The sequence below is a fragment of the Equus quagga genome, chromosome 13 (assembly GCF_021613505.1).
Source record: "Equus quagga isolate Etosha38 chromosome 13, UCLA_HA_Equagga_1.0, whole genome shotgun sequence".
NCBI classification, from domain to species: domain Eukaryota; kingdom Metazoa; phylum Chordata; class Mammalia; order Perissodactyla; family Equidae; genus Equus; species Equus quagga.
The window spans coordinates 88078242-88097672 of NC_060279.1; the positions used below are offsets into that span (position 1 = coordinate 88078242).

Consider the following 19431-nt stretch of genomic DNA (forward strand, 5'->3'; position numbering starts at 1 on the left):
GCCCACCCTCACCACTCTTACTCAACAAAGTACTGGAGGTATTGGACAGAGCAATTAGGCAAGAAAAAGAAATAAAAGGAACCCAAATTGGGAAGGAAGAAGTGAAACTTTTGCTATTTGCAGATGATATGATTTTATATATAGAAAACCCTAAAGAATCCACCAGAAAACTAATGGAAATAATCAACAACTACAGAAAAGTTGAATGGTACAAAATCAATTTTAAAAAATCAATTGCATTCCAAGACACTAACAATGAACTAACAGAAAAACAAATAAAGAATAAAATCACATTTACAACCGCAACAAAAAGAATAAAATACCTAGGAATAAACTTAACCAAAGAGGTAAAAGAGCTGTACAATGGAAACTAAAAGACATTATTGAAAGAAATTGAAGAAAATATAAGGAAATGGAAAGATATTCCATGCTCATGGGTCGGAAGAATAAACATAGTCACAATGTCCATATTACCTAAAGCAATCTACAGATTCAGTGCAATCCCAATAAAAATCCCAATGACATTCTTCACAGAAATAGAACAAAAAACCCAAAAATAAATACGGAATAAGAAAAGACCCCGAATAGCCAAAGCAATCCTGAGAAAAAAGAACAAAGCTGGAGGCATCACAATCCCTGACTTCAAAACATACTACAAAGCTATAGTAATTAAAACAACATGGTACTGGCACAAAAAGAGACAAACAGATCAATGGATCAGAACTGAAAACCCAGAAACAAAACCACACATCTGTGGACAGTTAATCTTTGACAAAGGAGCCAAGAACATACAATGGAGAAAGGAAAGTCTCTTCAATAAATGGTGTTGGGAAAACTGGACAGCTACACGCAAAAGAATGAAAGTAACTATTATCTTGCACCATAGATAAAAAATAACTCTAAATGGATCAAAGATTTGAATGTAAGAACTGAAACTATAAAAATCTTAGAAGAAAATACAAGCAGTACACTTTTTGACATTGGTCTTAGCCACATCTTTTCAAATACCATGCCTACATGGTTAAGGGAAACAAAAGAAAAAGCTAACAAATGGGACTACATCATACTAAAAAGCTTCTGCAAAGCAAAGTAAGCCATCAACAAAATGGAAAACAATGCACCAACTGGGAGAAAATATTTGCAAATCGTTTATCAGACAAGGGGTTATCTCCAAAGCATATAAAGAACTCACACAACTCAACAACAAAATAAACAAACAACCAGATCAAAAAATGAGCAAAGGATATGAACAGACATTTTTCCAAGGAAGATATACAGATGGCCAACAGACACACAAAAAGATGCTCAACATCACTAATCATTAGGGAAATGCAAATCAAATCTACAACAAGATATCACCTTAAACCCGTTAGAGTGGCTATAATCACCAAGACAAAAAAACAACAAATGTTGGAGAGGTTGTGGAGAAAAGGTGACCCACATACACTGTTGGTGGGAATGCAAACTGGTGCAGCCACTGTGGAAAACAGCATGGAGATTCCTCAAAAAACTAAAAATAGAACTACCATATGGCCCAGCTATCCCACTACTGGGTATCTACCCAAACAACTTGAAATCAACAATCCAAAGTAACATATGTACCCCTATGTTCAGCACAGCACTATTCACAATAGCCAAGACATGGAAACAATCCAAGTGCCCATCAACCAATGATTGGATAAAGAAGATGTGGTATATATATGTGATGGAATACTACTCAGCCATAAAAAAGACAAAATCATCCCATTTGCAGAAACATGGATGGACCTGGAGGGAATTGTGCTAAGCGAAATAAGCCAGACTGAGAAAGACAAACACCAGATGATTTCACTCGTATGTGGAATATAAACAAACACATGGACAAAGGAAACAGTTCAGTGGTTACCAGGGGAATACGAGTTGGGAGTTGGCACAGGGGGTGAAGGGGAGCACTTATGTGGTGACAGTCAAGAAATAATGTACAACTGAAATTTCACAATGATGTAAACTATTATGAATCTCAATAAAATAAATAATAATCCTGGAGATTAGTGGAATTCCTTGTGAGTATCCTTGACGACTAATGATATGGAAAAACTTCTCATATTCTTATAGGGAATTTGAACATCTTCTCTGTGAAGGGCTTAAGTGATTTGCCCATTTTTCTATTCAGATGTTGATTGTTTTTTGAGGAAGATTAGCCCTGAGCTAACATCTGCTGCCAATTCCCCTCTTTTTTTGCTGAGGAAGGCTGGTCCTGAGCTAACACCTGTGCCCAACTCCCTCTACTTTATATGTGGGATGCCTGCCACAGCATGGCTTGAAAAGCAATGTGTAGGTCTGCACCCAGGATCCAAACTGGTGAAACCCAGGCCACTGTATCAGAACATACAAACTTAACCATTGCACCACCAGGCCAGCCCCAATCTTTTTCTTATCAATTTTTACAGGTACTTAAATATTCTGCATACAAGTTCTTTCTTGGACAGTTTTATTACACATATCTTCATCATGGCATCTTTTATGGAAAACTTCTTAATTCTAATGTAGTCAAGTTTATCAATCTTTTCCATCACTATTAATAAATGCTTGCCCTATTTAAGAAATACTTGCATAGCCCCAAGAACACACATATGGTCTTTTAGATTTTCTAACAAAATATCTAAAGTTTCACTATTTACATCTAAGTATCCAAACTATTAGTAATGAATTTTCATGTACTATGTTATGTAGGTATTAGAATTCATTTTTTTATGATTTTTTGTCCCTCTTAGGTCCTTTACAACAAAATAAGACTATCTAGATAATGACTGGTACTGCCTTCCTTCTACTGGGCAAGAACATGTAGAGAGAGATCTCTGAGAAAAAGAGTCAGAGGGAAGACCAAAGCTAAAGGTGGAAAAAACATTGAAAAACCTCTTCTACAAGCCAGCTATAATTATAAGTTGTGCTAGAGGAATTTGAAGCTCTGCTGACTGAAGGTAACTACCCCAACCACAAAACCAAAAGCCAGCCCAATTCTGACCGGATGGTACAAAGTCCCACATTAAGGTCCCAACAGGAGAAGAGGCTTGCCCATTTCCAGGGATAAACTCTGTTTACCTCAGTCTCTACTCTTCTACGCCCTATGTCCAACAGTTGACAAAAATTTTGAAACGCTCAAAAAGCACGAAATATCAACCAACTTTCAAGAGTCAAAGCAATCAACAGAAAAAGCCTCAGATGTGATCCAGACGTTGGAACCATCGGACAGAGACATGAACACAACTATAATTATTATGTTAAAATCTCTAGTGGAAAAGGTGGGGAAAATGCTTGATCACCTGGGGAATTTCAACAGAAAGATGATAATTTTAAAAAAGAGATCGATGGAAATGGTAGAAATTTTTAAAATGTAGCAGAAATGGACAACGCCTTTGACAGACTCAACAGACTTGAAAGAATTGAGAAAAGAATCCATAAACTCTATGATTAATTCATAGAAATTATCCAAACTGATGTGAAAAGTTTCAGTAAGGATACTGGGAGAAGATCACATTTTTATTTAACTTTTTTCCAAAATTATGAAAGAGAGAATAGAATAATATCCCCATCACCTAGATTTAACAATTATTCACATTTTTCTTGAGCTATTATGAGTCATTATTCGGTTTTATTAAGTTCTTCCATACAGCAAACACCTAAACGGAATTGCCTTCTGCTCCTTGCATTATTAGTGCTTCCGGACTGTATTCTTTGGCTTGCACATTCTTCTATCTTTCTGCTCCCTTTCTCCTGTAGTATGTTTGCATAGTATTCATGGGATTTCTTTTCATATCCTCATGCTTAACACAAGTAGTCTGTCCAGACATTGCATCTGAATCCTCCTGTCTGAGCTAGTGTTTCGGGAGTGGGTGTTACTTTCAGTGGACTTCTCTTAGACCTAAGGGTCTGGGGATGAGGAGAGAGAAAGAGGGTAGAATTTTGATTGAACGTCTACTCTGTGCCAACACCATCCCACCTGTGAGGTATTTGGTGCCCATGACACAGTCTATAATATCATCAACACCACGTGTCACTTCCCAGAGGCAACAGCATTTGACTACCACCTTGGGATACTTCCTTCCTTCCTTTTTTCTAGACATTTGTATTCCTTGTCGTTTTGACCCTATTGGAGGTATGGTTTTATGTTGTTGTTCTGTTTTATTTTTCCGGATAATTACCTAGCCCTCTAGATTTCACCTCACTGGTTGTTTTTAAGAGGAGATGTGCTACATTTAATAAATCTCTCAAATGAGGTTGGGCACTTGTTTTGTTTCCACTTTATTTTAAGTGAAAGCGTGAGAACATCACTGCCTTTGGAGATGATCAGTGTTTCCAATTCTTTCTAATTTGGCAACTGGAATAAACTTTCTAGAAGAAAGATCGGTAGAACTCACGCTCTTGGTTAGAACTTTTCAGTCACCCACTCACTCGTTTTCTCTACATCATTGCCCAGCTTTTTCCCACCTGAACATCTTAAGCTGATGGAGCTCACACAAGAATCTCGCACTCTGGAGTCCACATCCTTTGAGGCACATGGAGGAGTTGGGGGAAGTAACCAAAGTCTGGTTGCTGTTAGAAGGAAGGAAGTGCAATGGATTTATGACCAAAAAGGGAGTTTCTTTTCCCATAATGTCACTTCCTTTCAGTAATCTCCTTTTTCAACTTCCTCAAACAAAGCATGAAAAGAGGAAACAAAGTTGTGAAATGTCAGTGTTGTGGTTTCTCTTTTCACTACATCCTCCTGATTTTCTGATGGGGAACCAGTCAAACGTCCCAGGCTTATGTAGTAACATGTTGATCACAAGCGACAGGAACCATAGTTGATCCCAGCAAAGGGGAATTTTATGAGAAGATTCTGAGGTCTTCACATCATTAAAGAAGAGCAAAACCACCTTTGGGGAAAGACAGTCTCCTGAGCCCCTCGTACTCCTACAAGTCTTGCTGGGTCTGCCCATAACATGATGCTCTGACTGCTCCTTACGTGGCCAAGTTCTCATGGCTGTGTTTGCAGGGGACAACCTTAAGATATGAGATAATGTCTCCCTCCAGGACAAAGAGAAGACTCACTTACAGCTGTCTGTGAAAATGGTAGACTCTGAATTTGCTCATCTTTGCCTCCTGGGGACCTATCAACCTGACTCAGAGGATTATCTGGGACTTATCCTATCAACAAAATTTTCTGAACTGCTCTGGGAGTCAAAACAGACCGAATCCTTGTCCCCATGGGCTCATCACCCAGCAGGATGGGGAACACTGAAGGTGCCATTATAGACAACATCAGGACAGTTAGGAAAGTGCTGGAGTCAGAAAAAAGACCTGGGCTGGAGAAAGAGATTTTGCAAGGAAAAGCATCGCATCTTTTAATATCTAAAATATTTATTGGGAGCTTATGTTGTGTCAAGCATTGTTCTTGGTGAACAAAATAGACAAAAATACCTTCACCCAGTATCACAGACTTGCCCTTTGGGATGGGCAGTGAGAAAACAGTGCCCAGGCAGGAACAGAGGGAGAAAAGAAAGAAGGAAAGAAAAAAAGAGAGGAAAGAATGAGAGCATGAGGGAGAAAGAAAGAGAAGAGTGAGATAAAGAGAGAGAGATACTCTTCACGGTCGCGTCTATGGAAATGTGGACGGCCAGCCTGGCAGCTGTGGTCATCAGGGCACTTGGGAACTGCTTGACTCTTTGAATGTTCAGAAATCAGTTAGGACAATGCCCTGGGTACAAGGCAGACCTCCAGGGCCCGCTGATTAAGATCCTCTTGTGCCACTGGGATCATCTACGTGAATTCAACCTGGTCCCTCCACTTGCTGGCCTATGTGGCTTTGGGCTGCTCACCCAAGCCTCCTCTGTGACATGGGGACAGGGCTGACCCTCTCACAATCACTGTGAGGATTGAATGAGACAGGACAGGTGAGAAACTGATGTACAGTAGGTGCTGAGCAAATGTGCTAGTTCCCTGTGGCTGCTGTGACGAATTGCCACAAACCGGGTGGATTAAAACAGCAGGAATTTATTCTCTCACAGTTGAGAGGCTAGAAGATCAAAATCAAGGTTTCAGCAGGGCCACGGTCCCACAGAAGGCTCTAGAGAAGAATCCTTCCTCGCCTCTTCTACTTCTGGCGGTTAAGAGCAATCCTTGGCATTTCTTGCCTTCCGGCATCACAACACTCTAATCTCTGCCTCCATTGTCACACGGCCTTCTTCCCTACATGTGTTTGTGTCAAAATTTCCCTCTTTGTATTAGGAGAGCAGTCATTGGATTTAGAGTGCCACCCAATCAAGTCTGACCTCAGATTAACTTGGTCACATCTGCAAAGACCCACCTCCAAATAAAATCACATTCACAGGTACCAGGGGTGAGAACTTAAATACACCTTTTCGGGAGACACAGTTCAACCTGCAACAACAGGTATTCGTTATTAGGATGTTCCCACTGTCCATCTCCAGTCCTACCTTCCTTCTGAGCTCCAGACCATCCATCTCTCCAGCTGCCTGCTGGATGCTGGTCTCCATGGGAGACCCAGAGACCCTCGTGCTCTCAATATGTGACTCTGACAGCGTCATCTCCATCTCGGCTCTGCCCTCCAACACTTGAGAGAAATGAAAACACACCTGGACACAGTCTTGTACAAATATGTTCACAACAGCTTTATTCGTAATCACCAAAAACTGGAAGCCAACCAAATGTGCATCAACATAAAAATGGGTAAACAATGTGTGATACAATGGAATCCTGCTCAGCAACAAAGGAACAAGATACTGACATGCACAAAACATGGGTGAATCGCAAATAACTCAATACTGAGTGAAAAAAATCCACGTGAGTACATACTGCATGATTTCAAGTATATAAGCAATTACATCATTTATAAGGTTCCTTTTTTCCAAAACTTGACCCACTGGTTCTATCACATTTGTTGAGAAGTCCTTCCTTTCCCAATGGAACAGACTGGGTGTTGTTCAGTGTATAATGTGTGGGTCTATTTATGGACTCCATTCTGTCCACACCACACTCTACTGATTGGTCTATCGTTACAGTAAAGTCTTATTTCTCCAACTGTGTTTTTCTTTTTCAAGACTGTTTCACTATTCTAGGTCTTTATATTTCCATATAAATTTTAGATTAACTTGTCAACTTATGTATGCGTATACACACACACACACAAACACACACACACACACATATATATGTCTGTTGACTGGGACAACTTTAAATCAATACAGAGAAAATCAACATCTTAACAATATTGTGTCTTCCCATCCATGAACATGGTAGATTCCTTCGCTCATTTGGATCTTCTTTAATTTCTCTCAGCAATACTCTGTACTTTTCAGTGTGGAAGTATTGCATGTTTACATAAAAAATTTGCTTCTTGCTACTTTATTTTTTTTTGGTGCTGTTATAAATGGCCTGGGGTCCATTTGGAGGGAATCTTAGTGCCTCATCCAATCCTTTGATTTCTCTCCATCAAGGCTACTTTATGAAGTAACTGCTGTGATATATTCCTTTCCTCGTTTGGGTGCTGTAGGTGAACTTTGGGGGTCATGTAGTTTCATCCATCAGATGGTCGTGTGATCATTTGGGAACCTTTCTCATTTGTTTGGTTTGTCTCTATAGGGGAGGATCATGAGCTGCTGCTTAACTTTCCTATCTCAATCCAGAAGTCCACCTGTAGAGCTCGACTTTCAAAGACAGAGGCAGAGAAGGTCCAGCGGGAGGACATGCCAGGAGGAGAGGCCACAGCATTAAAGGTCTGAAGTCTGGTGCTGGTGCCCTCCAGATCAAGAGAATTTCCCAATGTGACCCTCTATTCAAAGCACAAGGATCCAGCATGTGCTCAACACACATTTTGTGACAGGTGCTCTGATAGGATTTGACTCCTGGAATTCTCACCATGAACTTGCAAGTAGGGCTTCTCATCCATGTTCTCACGGAGAAACTGAGGCACAGAGAGGTAGCAGTTGGTCCGTCACATACTTAGTAAAGGGGTAGAGTTTGGATTCAAACTCAAAACTCTTTGGTTCCAAACCCTGGGTTCTTCACACTATTTAGAGGGAGTCTAACACTACAGGAATCAGCTCCTGACTTGTTCTTTGCCCCACAGGGGCCGTGACCCCTCAAGCCAGGGCCGTGTCTCTGCAGTCGCTCACTTGTGGATCTTGATCTCTGAGTACTCACTACCAGCGGCCTCCTGTTCCTGCGGGTCCCGAGGCTTCATCCCAGAAAAGCTGAGGTTTGCATAATAGAGCTCCTCTTCCTCTCCTGAGCAGGGGGAAGCCACCTCTGTGGGAAGGTGGTCTGGGAGGCTGCCTTCCCAGCCTTCAATCAGGGGACCCTGAGTGGAGGGAGAGAGAAGGGAGTCAGAGCGGAAGAGCAGGCACAGGATAAGGCAGAGAGTGTCCAGGAGGGAAGCCTATGAATTCCCACACCAATTCACCCCACACACACGTTTGTTGAGATCTCCTTCATTCATGCTTTCCTTGAATATTTAATACTTAGCGAGCACCTTATCTGGTGCTTGATACTCTCATGAACTTCCCACAACAACCTCATAAGAAAGATATTATTATTGCCTCCATTTTATAGATATGAAAACTAAGGTTGAACCAAATAAGCACCACGCTCAGAGTTCCTGATGAAACCAGGGTCCAATCCAGTTCTTTCTGATCCCAAAGCCTGAGGCCCCCTGTGTGTGAGGACCTGAGCTGGGTGCTGGATATACGGTGATGGACACAGCCAACGCAGACCCTGACCTCTTGCAGCTTACTCTTTATTAAAGGGAGGCAAAAAAAAAAAAAATGAGTTAAACAAATAAATATCTAATTGTGAATTATGATATGATAGACAGGCACTGGGTGAGAGAGGATTATGGGGCCTTGATTCAGGCATGGCACCTGCCCTTGGAAAGCTCATAGTTTGATGGGAGGACAAGTAAGTCAAAGAAACTATGTCCCTGTGGTAGGCAGAATAACAGCCCTCCAAAGACGTCCTCATCCTAGTCCCCTGGAATCTGTGACTGTGTTACCTTACATGGCAAAAGAGACTTTGCAGATGGAGTTAAATTAAGAATACTGAGACAGAGAGATTCTCCCGGATTGTTTGGGTGGGCCCCATGTAATCATAAGGAGCTTGACCAGTGAAAGAAGGAGGCAGACAGAGATTTGAAGATACTATGCTTCTGGCCTTGAAGATGCAGGAAGGAGCCATGAACCAAGGAAAGCAGGCGCCCTCTAGAGGCTGGAAAAGGCAAGAAAATGCATTTTCCCCTGGAGCCTCCAGAAGGAACTCAGCCCTGCCTGCCAACGCCTTCATTTCAGCCCAGTGAAGCCCATTTCGGACTTGTGACCTCCAGAACTGTAAGATAATAAACTTATGTTTCTGGAAGCCATAAAATTGGAGGTAATTCATTACAACAGCAACAAGAAGCTAATACAGACTCACACAGGGGAGAGTGACAGGTGCTGCCTGGAGAGCATCCTTTTCTGCTGCTCCCCTTGAAAAGAGAACGCTTCAGCAGAATTGTTAATGTTTGTGCTCCTCCGAGTCTCTCTTGATTGTTGAAATTAAAATTCACACACACACACACACACACACACACACACACACAACCACTTCCCCACACTGCTATTATCCAGCACACCAGTGACCTCTGCTAGTGAAATCCAAATGGCCATCTTCAGTCCTCACCTCTCTGGACTCTGCAGCAGCAGATGACCCAGGTGCGTGGCTTCTCTAAACGAAGGCCCTTCCTTATTTTACTACAAGTATCACACTTTTCAAAGTCCACCAACCTCGCTGGCAGCCCCATTGGTGGTTGCTCTCCAACCAAATTGGGAGGGAAGAGCATTAGAGAAGGGAGGAACAGCCTACGCAAAGACCCAGAGGCAAAAGTAAGCTTGTTTTGGCTGACGATGATGAAAAGCCCAGTGCGGATGGAGCAGAGTGTGAGGCGGGGGGGGGGGGGGGAGTGGACAGGACAGCGGGGTCAGGATCAGGGTGACATGGGGAAGGCACTCACCCAAAATGCTAAATTACAAGGTGAGCCAAAAACCTCAGTAATAGAGACAAGTAATATTTTAATGAAAGATTTTCAAATCAAATGTATGCAAAAAACTCACAGAGTCAAAAATGTAAATAACCCAGTGTTAGTAAGAGTGCCCCTCTGACCCAAATGGAGCCTGAGGCAGAAGAAAATATGTGTGCTCTTATATATATATATATGTTTTTATGTATTTTTAATCGTCAATTTTTTCTGGAATATTAAAATAATTGAAATATTATTGGAAACCTGAAAAGTGTGCATATTAAAACATTATTTTAAGAATGCCACCCCGTACGACAATTTCTCTCGACAAAATTATGATCTTAAATAATTATTAACTAACTTCAGTCTACTGATCCTACCATTGTTTAATTTTTGATATTTTGCTCATCATGAATTTTTTAATTAACTTTGATTTTTAAAAAATAGTGCCTTAGAACACTACTTCTATTGATTAATAAAATTTTTGGCATGACTTTAAGTTTTGCCTCTGAAGCAAGTGCCTCACTCTCCTCACCCTGACCCCGGCCCTTCTGGAGAGGTAGGTGCTAAGAAGCTGCAATGTGCAGGGCTGCAGGCTGAGCAGTTTGAGTTTGATTTTCTAGGTCAGGGGTCAGCCAACTACAGCCTGTGGGTAAAATCCGGCCCATTGTCTGTGTTTGTAAATAAAGCTTTATTGGAACACAACCATGATCACCCATTTACATATGGTCTCTGGCTGCTTTCATGCTGCATAGCAGAGTTGAGTGGCTGCAACAGAGACTGTAAGGCCCACAAAGGCAAAAGTATTTACTCTCTGGCCCTTGACAGAAAACTCTGCTGGCCTCTGCTCTGGAAGATGGGGACAAACAGATGTTCAAATGCAGAGGAACTGGACCATGATGGCTTTCAGAGGATCACTCTGTGTAGGGCAAGGGAGATGAGAGGCAGAGAGATGAAGGGTCCAGGAAAGAAATCCTGAAGCCTCAGCGATGATGGGGGTCAATATGGAGAGAGGGAAACTGATGTTAGCTGATCTTAGGAGGAAAAATGGACAAGACATGCTGAATTTTTGGCTGTAGCAGATGAAAGGGAGGATAGAGAGAAGGTGACTCCACCGTGCCTGGCCCGAAGGAAAGAGGAGAAGGCTGTCATGCTGTCAGCAAGATGGAGATCGGACTTGGGGGAAGAGGAGGAGGAGGAGACGAGAGCAACCTTGCCCATGCTGAGTGGGGCAATCAGGGGGCCATCCTGGAGGAGGTGTCCAGGCAGGATGCTGGATGGGGAGACGTCCAAGTCACTCACCTGAGAGATTGATCTCGTGACAGCATTTGCACCCTCCATGTCTATGTCCCCCACACCCACTGCTGGGCTTGCTCCTTTCTTCCTTCTGGACCTCACTCTGAGGGAAGAGATCAGAGAGCCTTTCAGTCTGGCCAGCTCAGGGTGCAGTAGGCAGACTGACCCCCTTGACGGGCTGGAGGCATAACTGAGGTGGGAGAGGATGGTCTGGTTCCAGAAACCCCAGGGTTGAGAATACAGTTTCCCTCCCTCCTGGACAGTGGGGCAGAGGGTTGTGACAGACTCACTCAGGTGCCCAGGGACCTCCTTCCTGCCCTTGCTTCAGGCTCTCAACCCACCTAGGTCCCTCTGGCTCTGGTTCAGGGATTCCGTGGGCTGCCTGCCCTTCCCACCCCAGGGCTCTCCCTCCCTCCCCCGGGTCACTGCTCACATGATGACGATGATGCAGAAGGACAGGAGGAGCAGGGCTGCAGCACATGCTCCACTGATGGCCCCCAGTGCTGCTCCTGATAAAGGACACACTTTTCCTGCAGACAGATTGGATTATTGGTGACTCCCTTATGGGAACTCAGTCTCTTCTCCTTCCACTCCTTGTAGGACACCAGACTTCTGTCTTCCGGCTTCTTTCCCAGAAGCAAAAACAGGCACATGGGGCTGGGGATGGGCGTTAGGGTGAGGAGAGTGAGGCACACACGAGCTGAGTTGCAGCCTGTCTTTAATTAAAATGCTGGTATTTTATTCTTTGTGGAATTTAATTTTTTTTTAAAAAAAAAACTGCATTGCAATATTACTTCTCTTGATTGCTGAGATCTCTTGGCTTCCCCTTAAATTTTGTGCCCAAGATGACAGGCTCACTTCCCTGACCCTCATCCCAGCCCCCAAAGAAAGGGCCTCGTGTCCCCAGACACACCTGTCCAGGCCCCGCCCCTCTCCTCCAACACCCACCTCCTTCCCTGGCTTCCCCCTCCAGTCCTCACCTCACCCCACAGCCCTGGCCTGGCAGGAAGAGGATGGTGACACTCTGAGTCCTAGGGAATTTCCAGGTCTCACAGCTGAGTATAGACCAGAGCTGAGCTCACCTTTGAAGCTCAGGGGACTGCTAGGGGCTGTGAGGGTGGGGTGGGTGTTGTCTCCTCCTCCAGCCCCTCCCCCATCCACTGGTGCACTCACTCTGCACAGAGAGGCTGAGGGAGATGTGCAGGGAGCCCCGAGGGTGCTGAGCTTGGCAGGTGAATTCGCCTTCATGACTTGACTCCACCTGGGGCAGCTCCAGGACCCCGGGGTTCAAGGGCTGTGAAGGGCTCAGACTCTGGCTCCCACGGGCCCAGCTCAGCCTAGCAGGAGGGTTGCTGTCAACGACACAGACCAGGCGCAGGGACTGGCCCTCCTGGACTGAAAGAGATGACCCATTCTTCAGGGTTGTGGATGCTGGAGTAAAAGAAACAGAGGGTCAGAGAGACAAAGAGATCCAAAGAGGAAGGATGCAGAAGGAGATCTGATGAGGAGGACAGACACACAGATATAAGTTGAAGAGCAGGAAAACGCACAATTTCACCCCCCGCCAGTGGGAATGTAAACTTGTCCACCCACCATACCGTATCTCTCAAAATTAGAAAGAACATATAAAGCAGGTACATTTTGCTTTTAGGAACGTATCCCACAGACATACACACACACTCGTGAAAGGAGACACAGAGTATTCCTTGCAGTGTTTCTGTTAGTAGAATAAAATGAATGCCATGATTTTTCCGTTGACAAAGATGCATACGGAAGCAGAATCCATCCAGGTCATGGGATACTGCACAGTCATGGAGAAGAATGAGGACAGTCTGTGCTACTGATGTCAAAGGACCTCTGAGATCCTTTAGGTGAACAAACCAAGGCTCAGAGCCGTCTGTTCAATTGGTCACTTCCTGGGAGGGGACTGGGCATCTGAGGACAGACTCTGCTGTAAATTCTGAATTTTCAATCAAGTGAATATATTACCTGTTCGAAAGAACTTACATAAACAATTGTTAGGGAAAATAAAAAGACAAGACTGGAGGAGTTATCAAGAGATGGGTGATAATGGGCTCGAGAGGTGGGCTCTGCCGTGTGAATGCTGCCCCGCTCTCCTTATGGAGCCGAGGTGGGTGGAAAGTCTGAGGGAAGTGAGTGGCCGATGGGGACAGCTGCTCACAGCCCCTTCCTACCTGTGCCATTTCCCTGGAAGACAGTGATGGTCAAGTTCTGTGGAGAGTCTGGGAGAGAAAGACATGGTGGACTCAGATCAGTGGGAGGGCTGGGTGGACATTGGTCCTTGTCCCCAGGGGCTGCAGAAATGGGGGTAGGGTGGAGATGGGTGTCCTCCTGACTCCCTCTCAGCCTGATTTCAGAGACCCAGCGCCAGTGTCTGAGACCCTGACACCCCCATCCCCACTGGCCTCAGGACCCCATCAGAGACCTGGGCGTCCTGGCCCAGCACTCACAGGTGACGTTGAGCTGGATGGTCGTTTCCACAGTCACATCAGCTGCAGGGAACTTCACCTGACAAATGAGGATGGTGCCATGGTCCTGAGGCCGTGGAGTGAGGGTGAGCACCGAGGAGAGGCGGGCCCTGGGGCCCAGGGAGGTGAGGGCAGCCGATGTCCAGGAGAAGATGGGGGGCGTGCCCCTTTCACAGGCCCAGGGCACAGAGCAGGTCAAGTTCCTGGGGCGGCCAGACTCCAGGGTCTCCGGGATGATGATGTCAGGTGTGTGGTTCAGGGCTGGTGAGGAGACGGGGGAGACACGGGAATCAGGAGGGAGGGTCTGAGGAGCAGCCCTGAGAAAAGCCTCAGGCTTTGGTCGAGCTCCTGCCTCTGAGCCCTGACCTGTTTTATCCCCAACCCCCTCCCAGGATGGAGAGTCCCATCCCTGCTCTGCCCCAGGACCCCCATGTCCTTCCTCTGTGGTGATTCCAGGAGCCAGCGCCTTACCTGTCACACGCAAATTAAGCTGGTTACTTTTGTAAGAATATTTCTCGACTCGAAAAAAGTATTTTCCTTCATCTCTCCTCCTGGCGTCTCTGAGGTCCAGGGAGCAGTTGTAGGTCCGGGGGTCCCCAAGGAGGCGAAAGCGGCCCTGGGTCTCCTCGTTCACTTCACGATCTGGGTCATTTGTGGCCACTGGTGCATCTTGGTTTACTCTGGCCCCTTCCCGGAACCAGTAGCCATGAGCAAAGGTTAAGACCGTCCAGCTATCCCGGGGGTAGGAGAAATCGCAGGGCACAAACACACACAGGCCCTCTTGCACAGTCACGGACCCCTGCATCCGCAGTGAGTAATCCTGCAAGGGCACCCTCTGGCCCTTGGCCCCCTCCGTCCACCAGAGCAGGGCCAGCAGCAGCAGCAGCAGCATGTCTGGGGTTGACAGTGCCAGCGCCCCACCCGTCACATGCACAGAGAGCTGGTTATTTGTGTAACCAGAAAGGCTGTTTCTCAGGGTTCTCTCTCAGGAACCAAAAGTTGCAAGATTTAGAGAAAGCTCCAACAGGAAGCTGAGGGTGAGGGCAGAACAGTGACCCTCCTCAGAGGAGGAACTTCACCCCAGACACTGTCAGGGCCAGGACAGCCCATGGAGTCAACAATCCTCCACACACATCCACTCCTGGGGACCCTGGGACCAGGCAGGGTGAGTGCCTCACCCAAATTCACACCCCATGCAGGGCCTGAGCCCCATCTCCTGCCTTCTGGCCAATGCCCCTCCCGTTTGGGGTCATTTTTCTGCAAAGTGAAAATGGGTCCCTTCTGGCCAGACCCCTTGACTCTGTCTGTGAAGGTCATTCCAGCCAGGGGAGGGACTCAGGGAACCAAGAGATGAGGGAAGCCGACTGACGTTCCTCCCTCAGCATCACCATAGTGGGCGTCCCCTCTCCGCTCACAAGGTCTCACAGCAACCCTGGTTTGCAGCCCTGAGTCACTGCCCAGTGGGGAGACAATAGGTGGCCCAGAAGCTGGAGTCCCCTGTGACAGGAGCCACGATGGGGGCCACATAGGCAGTGTGGGGTGTCACTCTCCCTCCAAGTTGGAGGTTCAGTGTCAGGAGGACTGGAGAAAGGGAACACTCAGGTGCTGGAGGCGAGGATTCCCTGTGTTAGCACAAGTCGGGGACGTCGAGGGGAGCCCAGCTCGGAGGATGCCCGGGAAAGTGAGGCTGTGATTCTCTGCACAATGGGGTTTGGAAGGGAAGAAAGTATAGAAGGGAAGGGGAAGATTTCGAAAGGGGCAGAAACTTCCCCATTTGTCAGGGGTGTTTGGGCGAAAGGATGGATTTCTTCACCGCTGGTGGCTCATGGGGCCATGATTCTGCTCATTGCTCCAGAGCACGGCGAGATCTGCTGGCCTCCGAGCCTTTGCCCGAGCAGGCTCTGCTCCCAGCAGTCCCAGTGTGCATGAGACACAGAGCGAGGAACGCCAGCCTGGGAGTCGTCCACCTTCAGGATGGTGAGGATTTCACGAGAGAAGAGACATGCACCTGAATTCACAGAAGATTCTTTTCAACTGTGTGGTGAGGGCTGGGAGGAAGTGGCGGGCATCTTGGGAGGTGGCGCCTCCTCAGACCATGTCGGTTTTCTTGAAACCTTTTTGGGGCAAAACACAAGACACATACAGAGACGTGCCCTCATAAGAACAGCTCAGCTATTCAACACAAAATGAACACCCTCCAAGAAATAGAACATCGGGGGCACCCAGGTCCTCCCCCTTGATCCTCCTCCCTAGCCCCACACCCAACTCGCTCCAAGGAGCCACAGCCTCACTGTAATGCCAACTGATTCCTCGCTTTGCTCTGTAGTTTTATGATCTGAGCATGCTGCCTCTAATACTCTGGCTTTGCACATGCATTTCTGATAACTTTGCATACATAGAAAAATTACAATCTGTCTTCTTCTGTTCAGCTTCATGATCCTGCCCATCCCGTATGATCCTCTTCCCAGAACTATGACCCAAAACCTGAGGAAAGAAGGTGCCTGTTTTGAGCATGTACAGGCACTCCCACACCATCACCCTTTCCTGCGTTTTCAGCTGGAATTGCATCCTGCAGCCCCATCCCCCCCGCCACCACCCCCCACCCCGGGCTCCCCTGTCCTAGCCGCTCACTCTCCTTCTGCAGGGGCAGCTGCAGCACCTGTGGGCAGAAGGGTGTGGCCATGCCATGCCTGTTTTCCATTGTCCCAAATTTTCAAAAAAAAAAAAAAGCAGAAGAATAGGGAGGAGAGACATGGGGAAAACACAGAGAATCTAACTGTGTGTAAAAGAGGAACTATGACTGGCAGGCCATCAGAGCTGGGGGACCTTCTAGTCCCATTTCTCCAACTTGAAGAAGACACTGAGGTCCTGAGCGGACAAGCGAATTGCCCAAACCACACAGGTTCCTTGTCTCATGCACCATTGTCTGCACCGGGAGCCACTTTATCAGTCTTTGTCGCCCAGGTTTCATTGGGCTTGGAGATGGGAAGCTTCTGTTAACATGAGAAGGAAGAATTGTCAACTCGTCCCATGAGGTGAGGGAGGAAATTTCATTCATTCATTCACTCATTCATTCAACAATCATGTACCCTGTGCCTTCAGGTTTCCAGTAAAGGGGTGAATATGAGAGATCTAGCCCTTGCCTTCGAGGAGAACAATATCTGGTTGGGAGACAGGTTTCCTGACGATTCCAGTGCTATCGGGTAGGAGGCTGTGTTGGGGAAGCTCAGGCTGGGGTAGGAGGGGCTCTTGCTCTTCTGGAATGGAAGGTGAGTCTCAGGGAGGACTGGGCCACGTAGACACGGTAGGCACTCTCAGGCAGTCACAGGGGATGTGAATTCCACAGGTGATCCTGGTGCCCTGGGAATTGCAGGACTCTCAGGTATGATGTTCTGAATCCCACTCACTCTCTCTCCAGATGGAGGTTTTCTGCCAGCTACCAAGTTCTGTGCTGTGTTCCTGACCAACCCCACCTCTGTCCCAGTTGGCGTCAGACCACCGCCCATAGGGGGCGCTCCCTCTGCCCAGGACATACCTGGCTCCTGGGGATCCCCAGGAAAGGACGTTGGTGCTGTCCGTGGTGCTGATTCACAGCTGGTTTGATCAGGAATGCTTGTTTTCATCTAATTCTCATAACGTTGTTATACGTCATATATGAGGCGGTACTACTATAATTCCTACTTAAGAGCTGAAGAACTGAGGCTCAGAGAGAAGTGCCTGACTCTAAAGCGAGGATTGGCCAAGTTTTTCTGCAAAGAGCCACATGGCAAACATTTTAGGCTTTGGGGGTCAGAGGGTCTCTGCAGCCCCAGAGAGGAAAGATTCTTTCTTATCGGTACCATGTTTGCAAAAGGCAATGACGTCCAGCAGAATGGCGTATCTGGGACTGAAACAGGAGAGTTCCCTCTTCAGTGAGAAGTATTCAGTGGATGTGAAGTGCAGCTTAGCTGGGTCCCGTGGCTTAGGGTCTCTCACAGGCTGTAATCTAGATGTCAGCGGAGGCTGTAGCTGAAATAACTACGGGTTCCTCACCGGCTGTTGGATGAAGGCCACTCTCAGTTTCTCACAAGATGGGCCTCTTTACAGGGCAGCTCATGACGTGACATCTGCCTTCATCAAAGTGAGAAAGAGAGAGAGAACAAGAGAAAGAACAAGGCAAAAGTCACAGACTTCTGTAATGTAATCTTGGAAGTAAGATTTATCACCTTTATTTTACTCTGTTCATTAGAAGCAAGCCACTGGGGTGGGGGTGGGGCAGCCCTGTGGCATAGTGGTTAAGTTCGCGCCCTCCGCTTCAGCGGGGTTCAGGGGTTCATGAGTTTAGATCCCAGGTGCAGACCTACACACCACTCATCAAGCCATGCTGTGGTGGCATCCCACATACAAAATAGAGGAAGATTGGCACAGATGTTAGCTCAGGGACGATCTTCCTCAAGCAAAAGCAAAAAGAGGAAGATTGGCAACAGATGTTAGCTCAGGGACAATATTCCCCACCAAAAACAAAAGCAAGCCACTAGGTCCGGCCCACACTCACAGGGAGGAGATTACACAAGGACGTGAATTCTAGGGTGTGGGGATCATTGGGGGCCACCTTAGAAGGCTGCTGCTACAGTCAGGAATAAGCAATAAGTATCTGTCCTCATTTGGAGGGCAAGCATGGTGAAGAGGTGACAGGAAATGAGGATGAAGCTGGGGAACCCTGGGAGGAAGCAAGTGTGAGAAGCCACGGGAGAGAGAATGTAGCCAGAACTAGGACGATAACCATAGGAATGGAAATTAGGGCCAGCCGAGGGATATAGGACACTGAAAGGAACAGTTAGACAAAGACAGAATGTCAGACATTCTGTAATATTGCTGGCCCATTCTCTTCCACATAAAAAAGAAAATCAATGTCATGAAAAAAAGGGAGGGGGCTGTTCCAGACATAATAAGACATAGGAAACAACAACCGAAAATGCAGTGTGTGGACTTCTACTCCTGGCAGGATGCAAAAAGTTATGGCAGGAAAATGCTCCGATGCAACAAACAGAAACATTTGAACACATTACTAAGATTAAGAACAGGGATCATGGGGGACCCGCTCCATGGCTGAGTGGTTAAGTTCGCACATAGTCACCCCTGGTTGAATTTTTTTTCCCTGATGCCCTGGTTGGCAAGGGATTGAGATCGAACTCCTGGAATTCCTAAAACTCCACGTCAAGTTTTCTCACCCCATATTGACTGTGTCTCTGTCACCCCCACCCAGCAGGGGGCTCAGAGGACAATGACTTCACTTGTGTCACCAGAACCTAACAGAGGGCCAGCCTGGCACACGGAGACCTTAGGAAATGACCATTCAACAAATGAACCAACAAGCCAGCGATGACCAGAGCTGCCCTGTGATGACCCTTAATGATGACCTCACCGAGGTCATCTAATCTGAGACTAAGGCATCATGGTCCCCCTACCATGGGGAAAACACAGGCTACACAGTGCCTGTCACATCCCTCTCATGTCATCACCCGCCACAAACCCACACATGCTGAGGCTCTGCACCTCTCAGGCTTGGGATCTCTGAGGCTCTGGTCTCTTCATCTAGAGGACCTTTCAGCTATGGTTTTGAAAGCACCTGAGTCAGGG

General features: G+C 46.6%; 1 protein-coding gene across 1 annotated transcript; it reads right to left on the bottom strand.

The window, feature by feature from the left end:
- Positions 1–6698: 6698 nt before the first annotated feature.
- Positions 6699–14756, bottom strand: LOC124251570 (sialic acid-binding Ig-like lectin 8). The gene is made up of 7 exons (XM_046684461.1): positions 14284–14756; positions 13795–14073; positions 13519–13566; positions 12497–12754; positions 11757–11853; positions 11330–11426; positions 6699–8338 (listed from the first exon to the last, which is right to left on the bottom strand). The coding sequence occupies exons 1-7, from the start codon at positions 14702–14704 to the stop codon at positions 8150–8152; spliced, it is 1389 nt and encodes a 462-aa protein (XP_046540417.1). The 5' UTR covers positions 14705–14756; the 3' UTR covers positions 6699–8149.
- Between the last annotated feature and the right edge of the window lie 4675 nt (positions 14757–19431).